Below are 16,624 nucleotides of genomic sequence, written 5' to 3' on the forward strand. Positions count from 1 at the left end.
TTTCTACCATCCCAATAAATCAATTTCTATAATGAATGTAATCATTTCTGTAACATATTGTTCCTAGTGAAGTGAAAGTAGATTGTGCCTTTAATCATAGAGATTTTAGATATGGCAATTGGTTGTACCTTAATTTATATAATTACAAAAATGAACACATTTGGAGCAAGATTGTGATTGTAAGGCCTTATCAAGATGATGCTTACCGTGGCTGGATCACTGAAAGGCGTCGGGATTTCAGCATAGCGAAGAAAGACGTTGCCACGGGATACACGCCATAGCATTTGCTCGAAGGCGGGAACTCGCTCCCTCTCAATGACACCTGCTACAAAGCTGTGTGAAAGGGACACAAAGATGTGAATATTTGAATAATTTCTTAACTTAATTCAAGGGCCTCTGTGTTCTACTGACTTTAATTTACTTCCCCACTCATCTCTTTCAGCAATTAAGTTTATGTGCAGGATGCATTAATGTTGTTGCCAGAAATTTTGTTGCTGGCTATTTTCCAGAAGAGATCATGATAAATAATATTCAAAGATGAAAACATTCTGCCATACTTACATAATGTTAGCTGTAAGTAATATACTTTTTGTTTCTGCAAATGGCAGGAAATAATGCCAATGTTGCTCTTTCACACACTAATCTAGCATGCTTCAGACAGTCTTTATACACAGGATCACCTTTAAAGTTTCGGATATTGAATGCCTGTGACTGTAACATGACACTTCCTCTTCCGGAATTCATCCTTTGAACTCCTCATGAGTAAATTATCTGTAGCATCCTGTGAAGGCATTTTGGTACTCTTGAAGCCAAACTCACCATACCATCAGGAAATTGTACTGGAAGAGAAATGGTTTAAAGTTTGCTCTGAACAGTCAATTGTTTCTAACTCAGTTACCAAGACAGTCTTTGGAGCGAAGAATTATTATGACCAGATTGATAATAAATGTTGCTACATAGTTGTGCATGTACTGGTGAACCCCATTAGAGCAAACACTGACACAAAATTTCACTACTGCAAGAGAATTTTCCCAGGATGCATTTCTTTTCATACACATCAAGGGCACTACACACTTGACATAGCAAGCAAATTGCAGAAAACACATAACAAGATTTTGTTATTAACCCATGGAGGATGAGTCCCGAGTATCTATGGGAAATGCGTGTTGTAGCAAAATCAAACCGTCCTCAACAGGTTAATACAAGAGGATCTTACTAATAAAACTGTCAACATTTCCCATACTTGATTTGATGTTTACAAGAAGATTGAAATAACAGGGAAAAATGTGTGTTTTCCCAATACAAGCTTCAAAGATTCACAAGGCACGTCATTTTGTACACATTAAATGCACACAAAAATGTGCCTCATGTTGCACCTCATCACAAACAAAACAGTGAGGTAACACACACTGTGCAACATGTGCAAGCTTTGCATCATGAAGCATGCAATATAGAACATATCATTCACCAATTCATGCATGTGGTCACAGGAGATGGTGTGACTGATTTTCTGGCTATGATGAATTGATGCTCCCATTCCCACATGAATGGAAGAGAGCCACAAACAGCTTGTCATTAGAAACAAATATACAGTACGTCCCAACAAAAATTACAATCAGATTTTCGCATTGATAACACTTAATATGATTAAACCATCTAGATGCTACTTCAGTGTCTTAAAATATCTTGGCAAAACATCTTAGCTCTTTTTTGCAGAAAACCCCATTCAATTTGGTTAAGCGGTCACAGAGAAATGTGGATTGTTGTAAAGCATGTCATGAGTCTGATTCTCCCAAGTTTAGCACTTGGATGCTCTTGGAACTGCATATCAATGTGAAAACACAATATACAAAACTTGGAGGAAAGAGATTCTTGACATGCTCTACAAAATTCCTTATTTCTTTTTGACCATTGAAGCAAATCAGATGGGGTTTTCTGTAAGATGTGGGCAATGATAGTTTCATACCCTGAAATTGTATTTGGATTGCTTCACTATTTTTAAAGTTATCGTTGCGGAGGGTACCGTTGTAATCTTTTGGGGGGCCATACGGCATAACACCTCCCCTCCCTCATCTTTTTCTATAGTGTGTTTACACTCATACAGTGTAGATCCACAATTTATATACTAAATATTCAAATCTATAAAAAGAAAACTAAACAGTGGGGTTTTTATATTCTTCATGACTTACTCCATGGAAAAATTTACATGTTTTTATTTGTTAATACCTCTAATACTTCAAAGAGACAGCAATAGCTTCTTACAAATCTAACTGAGGTTTTCATCCCTCCCCCCCCCCCCCAACATATTCTAAGGTGATACTGATGCTTTCTGAAAACTAATCAGGGTATTATTTCTAATCATCCATGATTTCTGTATGTACTCAAGGTGACACAGGTTGTTGTTTGTTTGTTCATTTTTTTGGAAGTATTTTTGTTTATCTCCCTTGACTTACTCTAAGGTGACACTGGCACGCCTGTTGAGGGACCCTCGACCCTCTTCATCCATGAGGATAGGATAGTGACTTCCATCTTCATGAATCTAAATGGCATAGAACAAAAACAAGATCCACATCACTCTCCATCACACACCATCTGAGAAAGCCTCATAAGGCTGTAAGATCAACAACCATTTAAAATATCATGATCCCAAAGAATTAAGAAAAAAAAAAGTTACCTCAATTCCTGTACATGGTTCCTTGAATAATGTGTGAAAAAAAAAAAAAAAAAACCTACAGAGCTGCAAATATCAATCAACAAATAATCCACGTGTATTTGTGTTGTTGCCATTGTAATTACAATAAACTTAAATTGAGATTTTTGTGAGTTCTTCAAGGAACCAGACCCACGATCCTGAGGAAGATAATAGTGCTTTTGACAATCTTGTTTTTTGAAAGAAAGATGTTATTCAGAGGGGTGAAGGCTCAGGTTTGAGTTTCTTCAGTTTGTCTTCCTCTACAAATGAAAATTTGTTAAGATCGCAACTGCTGATCTGTAAATTAACAAACATGTCGGAAAAAAGGAACCAGTCCCACTGGTTCCTTTTTTCTGACATGTTTGTTAATTTACAGATCAGCAGTTGCGATCTTAACAAATTTTCATTTGTAGAGGAAGACAAACTGAAGAAACTCAAACCTGAATCTTGTTTTTTCTTTCACACTGAAGTGATAATATTTACATAGACAGATTTAAGTTGTCCTGATGTTTGAATTAAATAAGTAGTTTAATATGCAAATTGTAGACATGAAAAAATAAATGATAAGATAAAGACAACAGTTACAATTCAAGATATTCTCTCTAACTCATCACATATCAATTACCATTATTATCATTATCATTTTCATTATCATTATCATCATCATCATCACCACCAACAACAATATTATTATTATTATTATTATATTATCATTATTATCATTATTATTATTACTACTACTACTACTACTACTACTACTACTACTACTACTACTACTACTATTATTATTACTATCATCATGATTAATATCATCACCATCACCCAAAAAAAAAAATCGTTTTAAAAAAGGAGGGGTGGCCAACTGTTTGTAATAGAGAAACCATGACTGGTTGAGTTTAACAACAAAGACTAGAACCAGGAGGAATTTAGTAAAGTGGAAATTAAAAGCATTACTGGGCCACATGCGAAAATTAGTTGTGTGAAAATATCCACTTTTACAGAATGTTAGTGAAGTTGTACTCACACTGACATTGGCAAAGAACTCCTCAGCATTGGCCAAGACTCTCTGATGTTCCATCAGCTCCAGGTAATTCCGCTGCAAGACCTCATTATTCTGATTCACCTCTCGCAGCTCATTTTCAGTCTTCTCAAACGTAGCCTGTCAGACAGGGAACAGTCGAAGAATTTATCACAAAATCACTTAACTACATTTTTGTCAATTTGCGATATTTGTGACAAAACCTGTTACAAACAAAGAATGTGGTGAGAAAATACAGGAGTTTTCATCAGTGATTTTCAAGAATATTCCTTATGAAATGCAACAGGCAGGTTAGCATTGGAAAGGTTTTAGTTTGGCCTATCTAATCATGGAACTATCTGAAATGTTTTAAAAATATGAATGCATAACATATTTTTCAATAAAATTCTTCAATTCTTAAGCTCAGTGCAGATGCTAGGTCCAAAGAAAAAACCTAATTGTAAAATTAGTTGCAAACTTTGTATTACAATGATATGTATATCACCAAAAACAATGCTCATGGTCCAAAATCTCTCATAAGAGTGATTCCTCTTGTCTGTTGTTATTTTCTGGAATGAAATTTAAAGTAGTTTGTCACTTCTACAACAACACTTTCTATGTAAGTACTATATGTGCTACCACTACTACCAGTACCATTACTTTACTCCTACTACATTTCACATACAATATTATCACTAATAATACTACATTGTGTATGTACTTCCACCAATGCTCACAGCAGCAAAATTTGTAGCTGTATTATAGTGCATGTATGTGGAAAATAGTACAAATTACATTTTACAGAAATTATCCCCATATAAAAATCATTTTAAATGACTCCGATGAAAAGTACAGATCATTTCAACTCTCTTTTCATGCAAAAATATCTTGCCTAACCTTATAGAACATTAAATCACACAGCACTACTACAATGGGGCCAGGTAGTTAAACACATGTACAAACTTGTACTTTTTTATAGGTGCTCTCTTTTTAAAGTATAAATAATATAATTTTCCATCAATTTGTATAAATTGTTAATGACCCATTTATTTCCTGTACAAATTCTATGACACAGGGTGGTATATTAACCTTTTGAGAATGGTTAGATTTTACTACAACACACATTTCCCATGTAGACACCTGCCTGAGTATACTCAGGACTCGTCCTCAATGGGTTAATAGTATGGGCAATATACCATATCTTTCACTATTTATGTCCAATAGCTTCCTCTGACAGCACTTGGACTTTGCACGCTGTGATCAAGAACAAAGGAAGCCTTGAGTAAACTAATGTCCTTATACTGCGATGATAAAACATCCCACTCACATGGCCTTTACACTAATGGGAGGAAAATGCAACAGAGTGACTCCAGTGATTTTTTTTTTTTTTTTTTTTTTTTATACTGTGCCTGGTACTCAAGGTTACTGTAATCAGAATGACAATGTATCATGTGATCTAGCAATCACACATTTTTATGGCACTTAGAACAGAGTGAACCAGCAACCCTTTCAGTAGGTGTGTCTTCATCAGCCCGAAGTTTCAAAATAGCACACTATCTTGTGGTTACCAAACTAGCCCGATGTCAAAATAGCGAGCTATTTGTGTAGTGAAGACGCAAATAGTGCGCTATTTGATCGGGAAAATTTCCCCCGAAATCTTGGTCTAGTTCGTGAACTAGCGCGCTAATTCGTGAAATAGCGCGCTATCTTGGATACGTCTCCATCAGCCTGAAATTTTCTCGATCCCTCCAAGCTTCTGGTTAGCCAGCTGGCTATGGAAAGCGCATGTACAAGCTAGTGACTGTGCACGGTACATACAGTGTACACACACAGTGTATTCAAGGATCACCTGTGTACTAGGCCTATAGTAGAGCAGATAAGCCCTCAAAATCACATGAATTGTGCAAAATTTGACTAAAGCATGAAACTTTCACCAGTGTTAGTACATACCATAAGATTTATTTTAAGATCGGGAGGTAAGTCTGATTTGACCTCTGATGACCTCCAGAGGTCAATGTACTTAAGATATCAGAAAATCGATGTTTTTAGACATTTGCAAATGATATATGTGGTTATGTTGCACTAAACATGCATTTATACCACAGAGAAATCATTTCCAGATTCAACAGAGCACTGACAGGTTTTTACCTTTGACCTCTGATGACCTCCAGAGGTCAATGAACTTTAAATATCAAAATATCGATGTTTTTAGACATTTGTGAATGATATATGTGGTTATGATTCACTAAACAGGCATCTATACTTCAGGGAAACCATTTTCTGATTCCACAGAGCATTGACAGGTTTTAACCTTTGACCTCTGATGACCTTTGGAGGTCAATGACCTCAAAATATTATATTGATCTGTGATGTCATTGGTTAATGGTAACCATTGTTAAGATGTACAAAACAAGCATATCTGTCTTACAATGAAATTGTCTTCATATTCTAAAGAGCAGACAGGTTTCTACCTTTGACCTCTGATGACCTTGAGAGGTCAATGACCTCAGAATATCAGAATATTGAAGCATGACATCATTGGTGAAAGGTCAAACATGGTAAAGATGTACAAAACAAGCATATCTGTGTACAATGACATCGTCTTCATATTCCAAGGCACACAGACTAGTTTCTGCCTTTGACCTCTGATGATCTCGAGAGGTCAATGACCTCAAAGTATCAGAATAGTTTGGCATCATCAATGGTAAACATGATGATGTTTTAGAGAGCACTCGTAGGCCCTGTTTATTAACGAGCCATTACTGTTCACCTATGAAAATCACACAAGGTCAAATACCTCGAATGAAATGTGAGGATGTTAATATTGATATTGCGATAGTTAATAGTTAATAATTGTTTATAATGTAGGGCTTACAAACCATGCATTTCTGTTACCAAAAAAGTGGCTACTCATTCCGCAGAACTTTTCAGGTAATCATCTAAGTCGGGTATGTGCACAGAGCAAGGGGTGTCGATCTGTTTTCACGTGGGGGGGGGGAATTGGAAAATATTTAAAAGCATAAGTTCATGGTGCAAAGGAATGAAGCGGAGGGGGAGGATGTGGGTGGGGGATTGGATTTTTGCAGGTTTAGACCTGAAATCAGTGATTCAGTGTAGCTCTTGTTTAATGTGTGCGTCATCACTTATACGGAAGTTGATGGGGTGTGGGCGCATCTCACCTACCCTCCTCCCAAAGACGAAGTTTTTTTTTTTTTTTTTTTTTTTAAGAATCTGATGCATACGTTTTGGGGAATATTTGGAAAATTATGGATCACCAAGGTGTACCAAGTCTATATGGATGGGAACCCAGCAAGCGCAGCGTTGGCGAGGGTAGGGTATTCCACTCCCATTCGACAGAGCTCTTTTATTTTGAGAAATGAGATTCAGCGACCTGGCACACAGGCACTTTTGAAGGAATACCTCGAAATTGTATCAAAAAGGTGTAGTAAGTCAGCCATCTATGGAGGAAGACCAATCGACAGAAGGATGTGGGTGGAAGTATCCCCCTCCCACATTATGGAGCTTTTGCATTCTTTTGTTTGCATGGATTCAATGATCTCGTGCCACTCTTGGTTGAACTACCATTTTGAAAAAAAAAAGTCCATACCCAAATGTGTAGCCATAATCAATGCATGGAGGAGAGGTTGATACAGCGAGAGGAGGGTATGAAAGGGGCTGTCCCCCAATCCTTCCCATGCGAGGGAGCCTTTGCAGTAAGAATAGAAATGTAAAAAAAAAATCTAGTATACACATTTATGATGGAATATTTGGGAAATTATCAGTAAAAGGAGTGTACCAAATCTAAGGGTAGAAACCGAGGAGGGATTGTTAATTGAAAGATACACTACCCCCTCCAACAAGAGGGATTTTCTTTAATATGTCGGAACTGAAATTAAAGATCTAGTACATACTTTGTGATGATATAGAACAAAAAATGGGACAAAAGCACTGAGCGTATATGGAAGGGGACATAACGAAAGATAGTGTGGGGGAGGGGGTATGCAAAGGAGATTCTGCCTTTTAATCTGGTGCATACTATAGCTGAAATGTTCAGTGACAATTCATTTTCTGTCAAAAAAGTGAAGAAAAAAAAATCTCAATCTCAGGAAATACTTGGAGGCAAAGTTTTATGTCCCCACCATTCCCCCTCCCATATTTTCTCGGGAGGCGGGGCAAATGCCTCTTGCCCTCCAAAATGAACAATCGTGCATAATGTATATAGGAAAGCCTTTTCATCTTTGGAATTCAAATAAAAATATCTCTTAAAAACATTTTTCATAGAATAAGGGAAATTATCATTCCCCAAAGTATGTTATATCTGTGGAAGGAACCAAGCAGGGGGAAGGAGTCTATCGAAAGGAGATATCCCCTCTCACAGAAGGGAGATTTTGCATTTCAGAATTAAATTTTAACAATCCGATGCACACTTAAAGTGAAAAACTTGGGCAGTTTTCTGTCTAAAAAGCAAAAAACAACAAACAACAAAAACTAACAACAACAAAACATAGTTCACATCTCAGAATTTAATGGGGTGGGGGTCAACTATCCCTGCCACCACCCCACCCCTCCTCCAAACTGATGCCCCAGTATGTGCATGTGTTTTATTCCACTTGTTGAAAAGAAGAGAGAGTTTTAAGAAACGATATTGTTCAGTGGTCGCTATCCCAGTCAAGTTAATTGTTTATCAATAAGGTGATTTCCTTCACCTGTATACCTTAAGATGATGTAGGCCTGGTATTTGCCTTGCACGTTATTACATCTATTTCTTTTTTAGTATTCTCGTTTATATTTTGATGTGAAAGTTGTTTACTTTGCCACGATTTTATTTGTACATAGAAAAAATAATCCAAGACTGAAAATGAAAATGAAACTGATACAATATTTAATGATTGACATGATGCACATATTATGTATTTCTATAGCAATAAAAGTGAGCAATTCAAAAGGCGTGTACTCATTTCACATGAACATTAGCGATGATCCTCTGACCCCTGGAGGATATTGAAAGATATGCATCAAAATGTAAGAATATTGATGTCTGGTCTCATTGGTTTGTAATGGCCAGCTGCTTATGAAATAATAATTATATTTAAAAAAATGCATTTTGTGTGTGTGTGTGTGTGTGTGGGTGTGTGTGTGTGTCCAAAATTGTATGCAGAGTATTCCACACACAGTTCAATTTTGACTTCCATCTAGGACAATGAGCGGTTACTTTTTTCTCAACTACACTGTAATATCAAAATCTATTGAAAAAACACGGTGGCGGCTGGGTCTAACACATTATCATTCCTTTTCGTTGGAGATCCATGCGGGATGGTCAAAACAAACATAAAAAATAGATATCTCAGACCTAATTGTTATAACAAAGCATCATATCCTCATATACCCAACCCAACCCTCTATGAACAGACAATGTAAACCACCCCATGGACTTACTTGGAGCTTTAGAATATCCTTTGTCAACAGAGAGAGACATCCAAACCTTTGCAGTGCCGACTAAGATCTGCCATGGAACTGATTGGTATTGGCTCTGCATCATTGACAGCAGATCTCGTTTCCTACTCTCCTTCTTCTTCTTCTTCTTCTTCTTCTTCTTCTTCTTCTTCTTCTTCTTCTTCTTCTTCTTCTTCTTCATTATACTGTGTAATCTTGTAATATTCTGCCATGGAGCCTTTTCTTAATTGGTTAAAGAAGGTATCCAAAGAGCTATATGAAGCAAAAAACAACAAACAAATGCAAAAACAAAAAGAGAGACATCTTCTTCTTCTTCTTCTTCTTCTTCATTATACTGTGTAATCTTGTAATATTCTGCCATGGAGCCTTTTCTTAATTGGTTAAAGAAGGTATCCAAAGAGCTATATGAAGCAAAAAACAACAAACAAATGCAAAAACAAAAAGAGAGACATATGTATCTTTAATAACAGAGCTGAATATTGAGTATCTCTCTCCTGAAGTGTTTCAAAGAGATACAAGAGACAGTGGCCGAGAGTAGCCGCCACCTTTTTTGGGAGTAGGCCTACTTTGTGTTCTTGCAAATGATGCCTGACATTTTTGGTCATTTGCCCTTTTTGAAGAATGCAGCAATAGAGCCACAACTTCCTGCGGAGTGAATATTGTGGAGTTCTTGATGCAGAACATCATCGCTGAATTTGCCTCAGCTGTACTTTCTTACAGGGATTGCCATTGTAGTTTTGTTTTGTTTTGCTTTGTTTTGTTTTTCAAGTGTGGCTGTAACACTGCTTGTTTTGCATATGATGGTCATTGCAGCTAAAGAGTGCATATCTTCTCTGGATCATTCCAAACTTCATGATGTTTCACCTGGGTGAATGGATCCCAGATGATGCATGCATATTCCAGGACAGTCCTGAGCGGCATGGAGTAGCAAAACACCTGAACTTTATGATACTCGTATCTTCGTCTGGAGAGAGTCTTTGGTTGAAGTATAACCTTTTTAAGCTGCTGTGGCGATTTGATTCCAGCTGAGCCTCCTATTGGAACTCCAAAATATTTTGCACAATCCGCTTTCTCCATGGTTTGCCATGAATGCTTATCTATTCCCTGGGTAGGTCTCGGATGGCAATAGCTAGTTGCAATACACAGGATTGCTTCATGTGGAATGCATGTTGGGCCTCACAGTATGTCGAAGTTTTCAAGATGGTCCATGATGTCGCAGCTGTGGACTGTATACTCCAGGACCATGAGTCATTCATCGCAGTCATACTGTAACAACCCACCAGCTTTACACTGGCCAATACAGGCCCACCAGCTGGAAACTATGCAAATATTGCCCATGAGCTTGACACTTTGGCAAACCAGTCCCATAATGAGTCCGACAAATGGGGGAAAAGGTCTATGAGACTTACACTGAATAGATTAAACACTCTGTATATCAGTCTCGTGGGCCTTGTTTTCCTCGAGTGTCGAGATAATGGCCATATTTTCCTATATTTGCTAGTCTACATAAATAACCCAAACATAACAGTTGTATTTTAGGTCACTGCCATCACTCAAGAAACTTAAGCTTATTTCTGAAGTAATTGACCTCTCACATTTCAGAGACCTGTTACTATAAACCAATGCTCTGTGGAATATGCATACATACTTTGATCAAAACATCAGTGCGTGATTTGTACATGATTAAGCATTTACGATTACACCAATGAAGCCAAACATCAATACAGGTAAGCCTACACATGTGACCTAAGTGACCTCTCATTGTCCTGAGAGGTCAAAGTTGGATATAATGCACAGGCTAATGACCAATGTTCCATGGAATGACAAGATTCTTCTATTATAGCATAAATGATTGTACATCGGGTATTACAAAGTTGACCATTGACTATACATAGAATATCAATATTCTGATATTTTGAGGTCATTGACCTGTCACCTTCCTCAGAGGTCAAAGGTAGAGACACGTGAGTAATTTCTCTTGCTCTGTGGAATAGGAAAACAATTCAATTGTAATACAAATGAATATAACATCTAAATCATGTTTGTCATCAACCAATTGCACCAAATATCAATGTTCTGACATTTTGAGGTCATTGGCCTCATCATAGGTCATCTGAGGTCATCAGAGGTCAAAGGTAGAAATCTGACTCGAAAGGCTCAGTGGAACATTGAGGCAATTCCTCTTACAAAAATTAGTTTTTAGTACATAATTATCGTGTTTCAGTTATGAGTGACGCATTAAAATATCAATTTTCTGACATTTTGAGGTCATTGACCTCTGAAGGTCATCAGAGGTCAAAGATAGAAACCTGTCAGGGCTCTGTGGAATATAAAGACAATTTCACTGTGACAAAAATTAAGTTTTAGTACATCATTACTGTGTTTAATCATTAACCAATGATGCAAAATATCAATTTTCTGACATTTTGTGGTCATTGACCTCTGGAGGTCATCAGAGGTCAAAGGTAGAAACCTGTCAGGGCTCTGTGGAACATAAAGACAATTTCACTGTGACAAATATTAAGTTTTAGTACATCATTACTGTGTTTATCATTAACCAATGACGCAAAATATCAATTTTCTTAGATTTTGAGGTCATTGACCTCTAGAGGTCATCAGAGGTCAATTCAGACTTACCTCCCGATCTTAAAATTAATCTTATAGCATGTACTAACAATGGTGAAAGTTTCATGCTTTAGTCAAATTTTGCACAATTCTTCGGCTTATCTGCTCTACTACTACTGTTGTTCACATCTTTAAAACCAGGAAGGTGATTCCTCTTGCTCACCTCCCTGTTAAAACTCATTGCCGTGCATAATGGTTGTTGTTTGTACTTCTTCTTCTGGTCCACTCTACCTAAGCTGAAGATTCTTGCAGATTGTGTGTATTTTGGACTTGTTTAAACATTGCAAATCGTTAATTTCATGTAAGATGTCTCACTGGACAGAGGAAAGAGTAGCGTTATTGATATCCCTTTGGAGAGAATATGCTGTACTGCTCACCTCCCTGGTTGTAGTACATCAAACATATGGTGATATAGGAGATTTTGCGCGGGGAAATCCACTTTCGAACCACAAGCTAAGCAGAGTGATAATGCAAAGTGTGCATACATGTGTCAATTTTGGGGCTAATTTCCCAAGCGGGCTGTTCGAGCTGATGGAGACGCACATTCGCTGTATCGGGCTATTTTTCCAGACCGCAAAATATCCCGCTAGTTTGAACTTCGGGCTGATGAAGACATGCCTAACGTAGATCTCCAAAACACCTTCATTACTGTTGGTGATAATCTGTTGCACACTTTTAGTGTCAACGAGATTTTGACAAATCAATCATGTTCAAGTATTACAAACACACACACAAAAAAAAAGGTTATTTTCCCACACCCAAAAGAAACAGTGTCACTGATTCTAAGATGGCATGGGAAATACATGTACTTTAATGTTCTATGAATCATTAACATGTACTTTAAAACTGTATGAAGTAAATGCACATATTATGACTCAGTCACTTTGAGATACCAGCAAATATCACACAGTGAACCAATGGGAAATTGTTATAATTATATCAAATGCACACCAAAATGCATCCATACTGAGATATCCTGGTATTAAAGGAAGAGTGGCACAGTGCCTATTCAAAAAGAGAAGGTCCTTCCAATGGAGCATCTTCACCCTTACAATGTATTTCTTTCCAATTTTAATTACCGGTACACAAATATACAAATTGTAGAAGACAATTGATGTGAATCATGAGAGTAGGAGTCACATCATTGCTAAGATTTTTAATTTATGCTTTCATGGAACACAAATGTCTGTATGTACCTACTTAAGATTAACCTGCTGTCTCGTTCAGATGTATAACATGAAACTGAGATATGAATCATCAGGGAGGCATTATTCATCTCAGATATTTAAACACTGAATAGTGTGGATGGTGTCAATAAAGAACAGCATACTCAGTGGTGGATCCAGAGGGGGGTGCAACGGGCGCACATTCCCCCCCCCCCTTTATTTTTCATTAAAAACAGAAGAAATAAAATGAAACCCGGAAGTGGCACCAGAAATATCAGTTGCGCCCCCCCCCCCCCTTTACACAATTCCTGGATCCGCCCCTGCTAGCAGGTGGCTTACTTTCCACACGATACACATCCATGGCAACTTTGAATGAAATATGGCTATAAATGTTAACTTCAGAATAGAGTACAAGCAAGATGCTGTGCAGAGCCCTGCAAATGTTGACATGCAACGGGTAGCATGAACAAAAACAACATGAACCTACAAACTGTAGAGTGCCCAACCATACAACTCCATATCAAGTTTGAATAAAATCCAGAGTGACAATTACAAATATTCAGCTGGTCTCTGTGACCTTTGACCTCGTACAACGTAAGTGATGGATCAATCAGCAGGCTCAACAAAACCTTGTTGTTGTAGATGGTACAGATGTATATCTTTGAAAACCCATCGTACAGCTTTATGCAAAACTTGAAGAAAATTCATGTTCTCATGTACACTTGGCTGAGCCCAAAATGACTTTTCCAAATGCTATCTTTTTGCCTCTTTATAAAATTTAAAGTCAAAATACTGAGGATACTGTGACTAAACACAATGAGTGACTAGACTTTTTTTGTTATATGTCTCCATGGTATATTTGAAGGAAATCAAACAACAATAAATTGGAAATATGGTCCAGACTTTGTCTTCCCTGGGATTGAGAAAGAATCTCAGATACATAAATCGTATCCATCATAGGCAAGACGTTCAAGGCACAAATCATTCTCTTACAGGTCTATTCTATAAATGATAGCAAACTACTTGATAAATTTGATTTTACATAGACCCCCAGGAGCAATTTAACAGAACTGAAATACATACAGTTTGCAATCAAATTGCCTGCATAAAAATGAATTCACTTTGAAAGCTGGCAAAGTTGAGCAAAGTACCCCACACCCACAGATGGGTAAAAAGGATTGCTTTCCATACCTGAATTCTGAATCTCAAATAGACACAACTTTCTGATCACCATCCTTTTCATAACGCTAGCATCAAGGGAGAGCAAAGGTTGTATCAGTTTCTTTCTTAAGCCTTTTCAAGAATCTCAATCAAAACCCTCTACAAATTAAATTTGTTAAGATCGCATCTGCTGATTTGTAAATTAACAAACATATCGGAAAAAAGGAACCAGTGGAACTCGAACCTGTCATCTACTGCTTTCCATCTTTCCAAATAATATTCATCGTTTACATATTGCTTGATTGCTGCTTTCATAACATTGGAGTCCCATAAATTTCCTGGGATGAAATCTACATTCTTTGAAGCAGTCGAATGACACTGCTATAGAATGCAATCTGGAGAACCTGGACAAGGTTTGCCTCTTATTCAGCTGTATACTGTAAAAGTGGTTTCTTTCGCGGTGGTTTTATTTTCGCACTTTTCGCGTTTTGAGGTTGAACCGCGAATTTAACATCATGCGTAAATGTTTTGAACTCGCCGCTTGTTACAACGCTGTTGCCCACACACAAAAATTCCGCGCATTGCAGGTATTGATGGTATTGATGGTCAGCACACACACAGATTTTGCCAACCGCGAATTTAAACACACGCAAAAAAGTCGGCACCAATGGAAACCGCGAAAGTATCTGTACGCGAAAGAAACCACTTTTACAGTACTGCTGGCAAGTTGTCATCTAGCATGTGTTGATACACTTACCTCTAAATCGATCATGGCTTTAGGCACTGGGGCGGGTATGAATGAGAGATTTTCCTGAATCTTGATGCCGGCGAGTTTGACCTCTTTCTCCACATACCCTGCAACAAAAAAGAGGAATCAAAGCATTTTATAGTAATAAATGAAGTTTAAACTCCTGTTTGATCTTCTGATGATATCAAACATAACCTTGTAGGGATACACACTTGTGATTTTCATTTCCCAAAAGAAGGCAATTGGTGACATGAGTCGGTATGCCACCCATTGTTTTCTAGCCTGAAGCTAAAACATCTATATCTACTGTAAAAGTGAATATTTTCGCACTTGGCCGGATAAGAAAATTTTAGTGTGTTTTTAATTCCACAGAAACAAGACATCAACTACTGGTGGCAAGCAAAAATATTCACATGCTTTTATTTTCGCACTAGCTTCTGGTTAAGTGCAAAATGAACAAAAATTTCAACACCGCGAATATTTACACTTTTATAGTATTAATTGTTCAGCATATTTACAGCTCTGTCTTGAATCATTTGAAATAACTGCTACTACAAAATTGCACAAATCAAAAAAAAAAAGCTATTTTCAGTGGTCAGAATTGAAAGTCATGTCCAACTAACAAGATTTTCCTCCTCCTAGCTTTTTTTTTTCTTTGCTGCATCATTTACCAAGTTTTACCACAACATTTCCTTTCCTCTTGTGCTTTCGCACGAGTATGATATATGAGAACAATCGGAATTGACAACATTTCACCATCTCAACTGAAACTGACATCAAGTCACAAATCAATTGCGTAAATTTGTCAAGGAGTTAAGATGGGAATGTGCACTGGAAACCAAGTGAAGGGGAAGAATGCCGAGAATCAAAACCCAGCACAGTACTCACAGTACTTCCTCTTTTAGACAAATGCTGCAGAGTTTTGATCACCGTACCTTAAAGTAGGTAGGTTCAATGGATCCATTGTATGAGGACTCATGAAAATATGCTGAAGCTTGCAATAACAGCTTATTGTACACATATTGACACTCAACTTATTTTCTTGGTCAATACAAGAAATGTATTTGTAAGCATTAAAATAGCCCTGTTATAATCAGATTAGTTTAGAATCTCAGTACATTATGAAGTCTAGGGACAGGAATACAATACAAGACATCCCAAAACTGAATATTGTAGAATGACTTAACTTGTGAGTACTCTTAGAAAAATATGTGAAAAGGAACTATTTTCTTTACTATTTTCTTTTTCACATTCCTATTCATTTCTGACATTACTTAGTATCCTAATGTAGTGTTGCTGAATTTAAAATAAAGGGGGGGAGGGAATTGCCAACATCACATGTAACTTACATTATGAGGAAATTTGAGGGAAATTGGAGAATTGCTGTGATGTGTCATTGTCACACACTGAGGCAAAAACTGCCAAAAATAAATTTTGGCTCAGAGATAAGTGTAAGGAATCTTGTGATCTGTAGACCAAAGCATTGGGGAAAACTGTAGTCCTCATATAAACAGAAACAATCTTTGTTTTTTGAAAATGCAGCATTATATGACATGAAACTATGCTGGTTTGAAATACATAGTCATATTTGTAAGGTAGTTGCTTTAGGGCAAGTCCAAGATAACGTGCGTGTTACGTATGTGACATTCAGAGACTTTTACGACCTGAAAAATAGTGTTTAATGGCCTTTGATCATATTGAACTTTATTGTGGTGATTATTGATATCTAGGAGAAGAATAATCATATCAAAAATGGAGAA

At 37.2% G+C, this 16,624-nt stretch overlaps 1 protein-coding gene across 1 annotated transcript in view; it reads right to left on the reverse strand.

Moving 5' to 3' along the window:
• The window catches only part of LOC140238099 (V-type proton ATPase 116 kDa subunit a 1-like), a 71,326-nt gene that overhangs the window by 43,408 nt on the left and 11,294 nt on the right, over positions 1–16,624 (reverse strand). The window contains exons 3-6 of the mRNA XM_072318028.1: positions 14,874–14,971; positions 3,717–3,851; positions 2,454–2,539; positions 207–333 (exon numbers count right to left, since the gene is read on the reverse strand). Of these exons, the coding sequence (XP_072174129.1) occupies positions 207–333; positions 2,454–2,539; positions 3,717–3,851; positions 14,874–14,971 (446 nt within the window). The remainder of the gene's footprint in view (positions 1–206; positions 334–2,453; positions 2,540–3,716; positions 3,852–14,873; positions 14,972–16,624) is intronic.

This window comes from Diadema setosum, chromosome 14 (genome assembly GCF_964275005.1).
Source record: "Diadema setosum chromosome 14, eeDiaSeto1, whole genome shotgun sequence".
NCBI classification, from domain to species: Eukaryota; Metazoa; Echinodermata; class Echinoidea; order Diadematoida; family Diadematidae; genus Diadema; species Diadema setosum.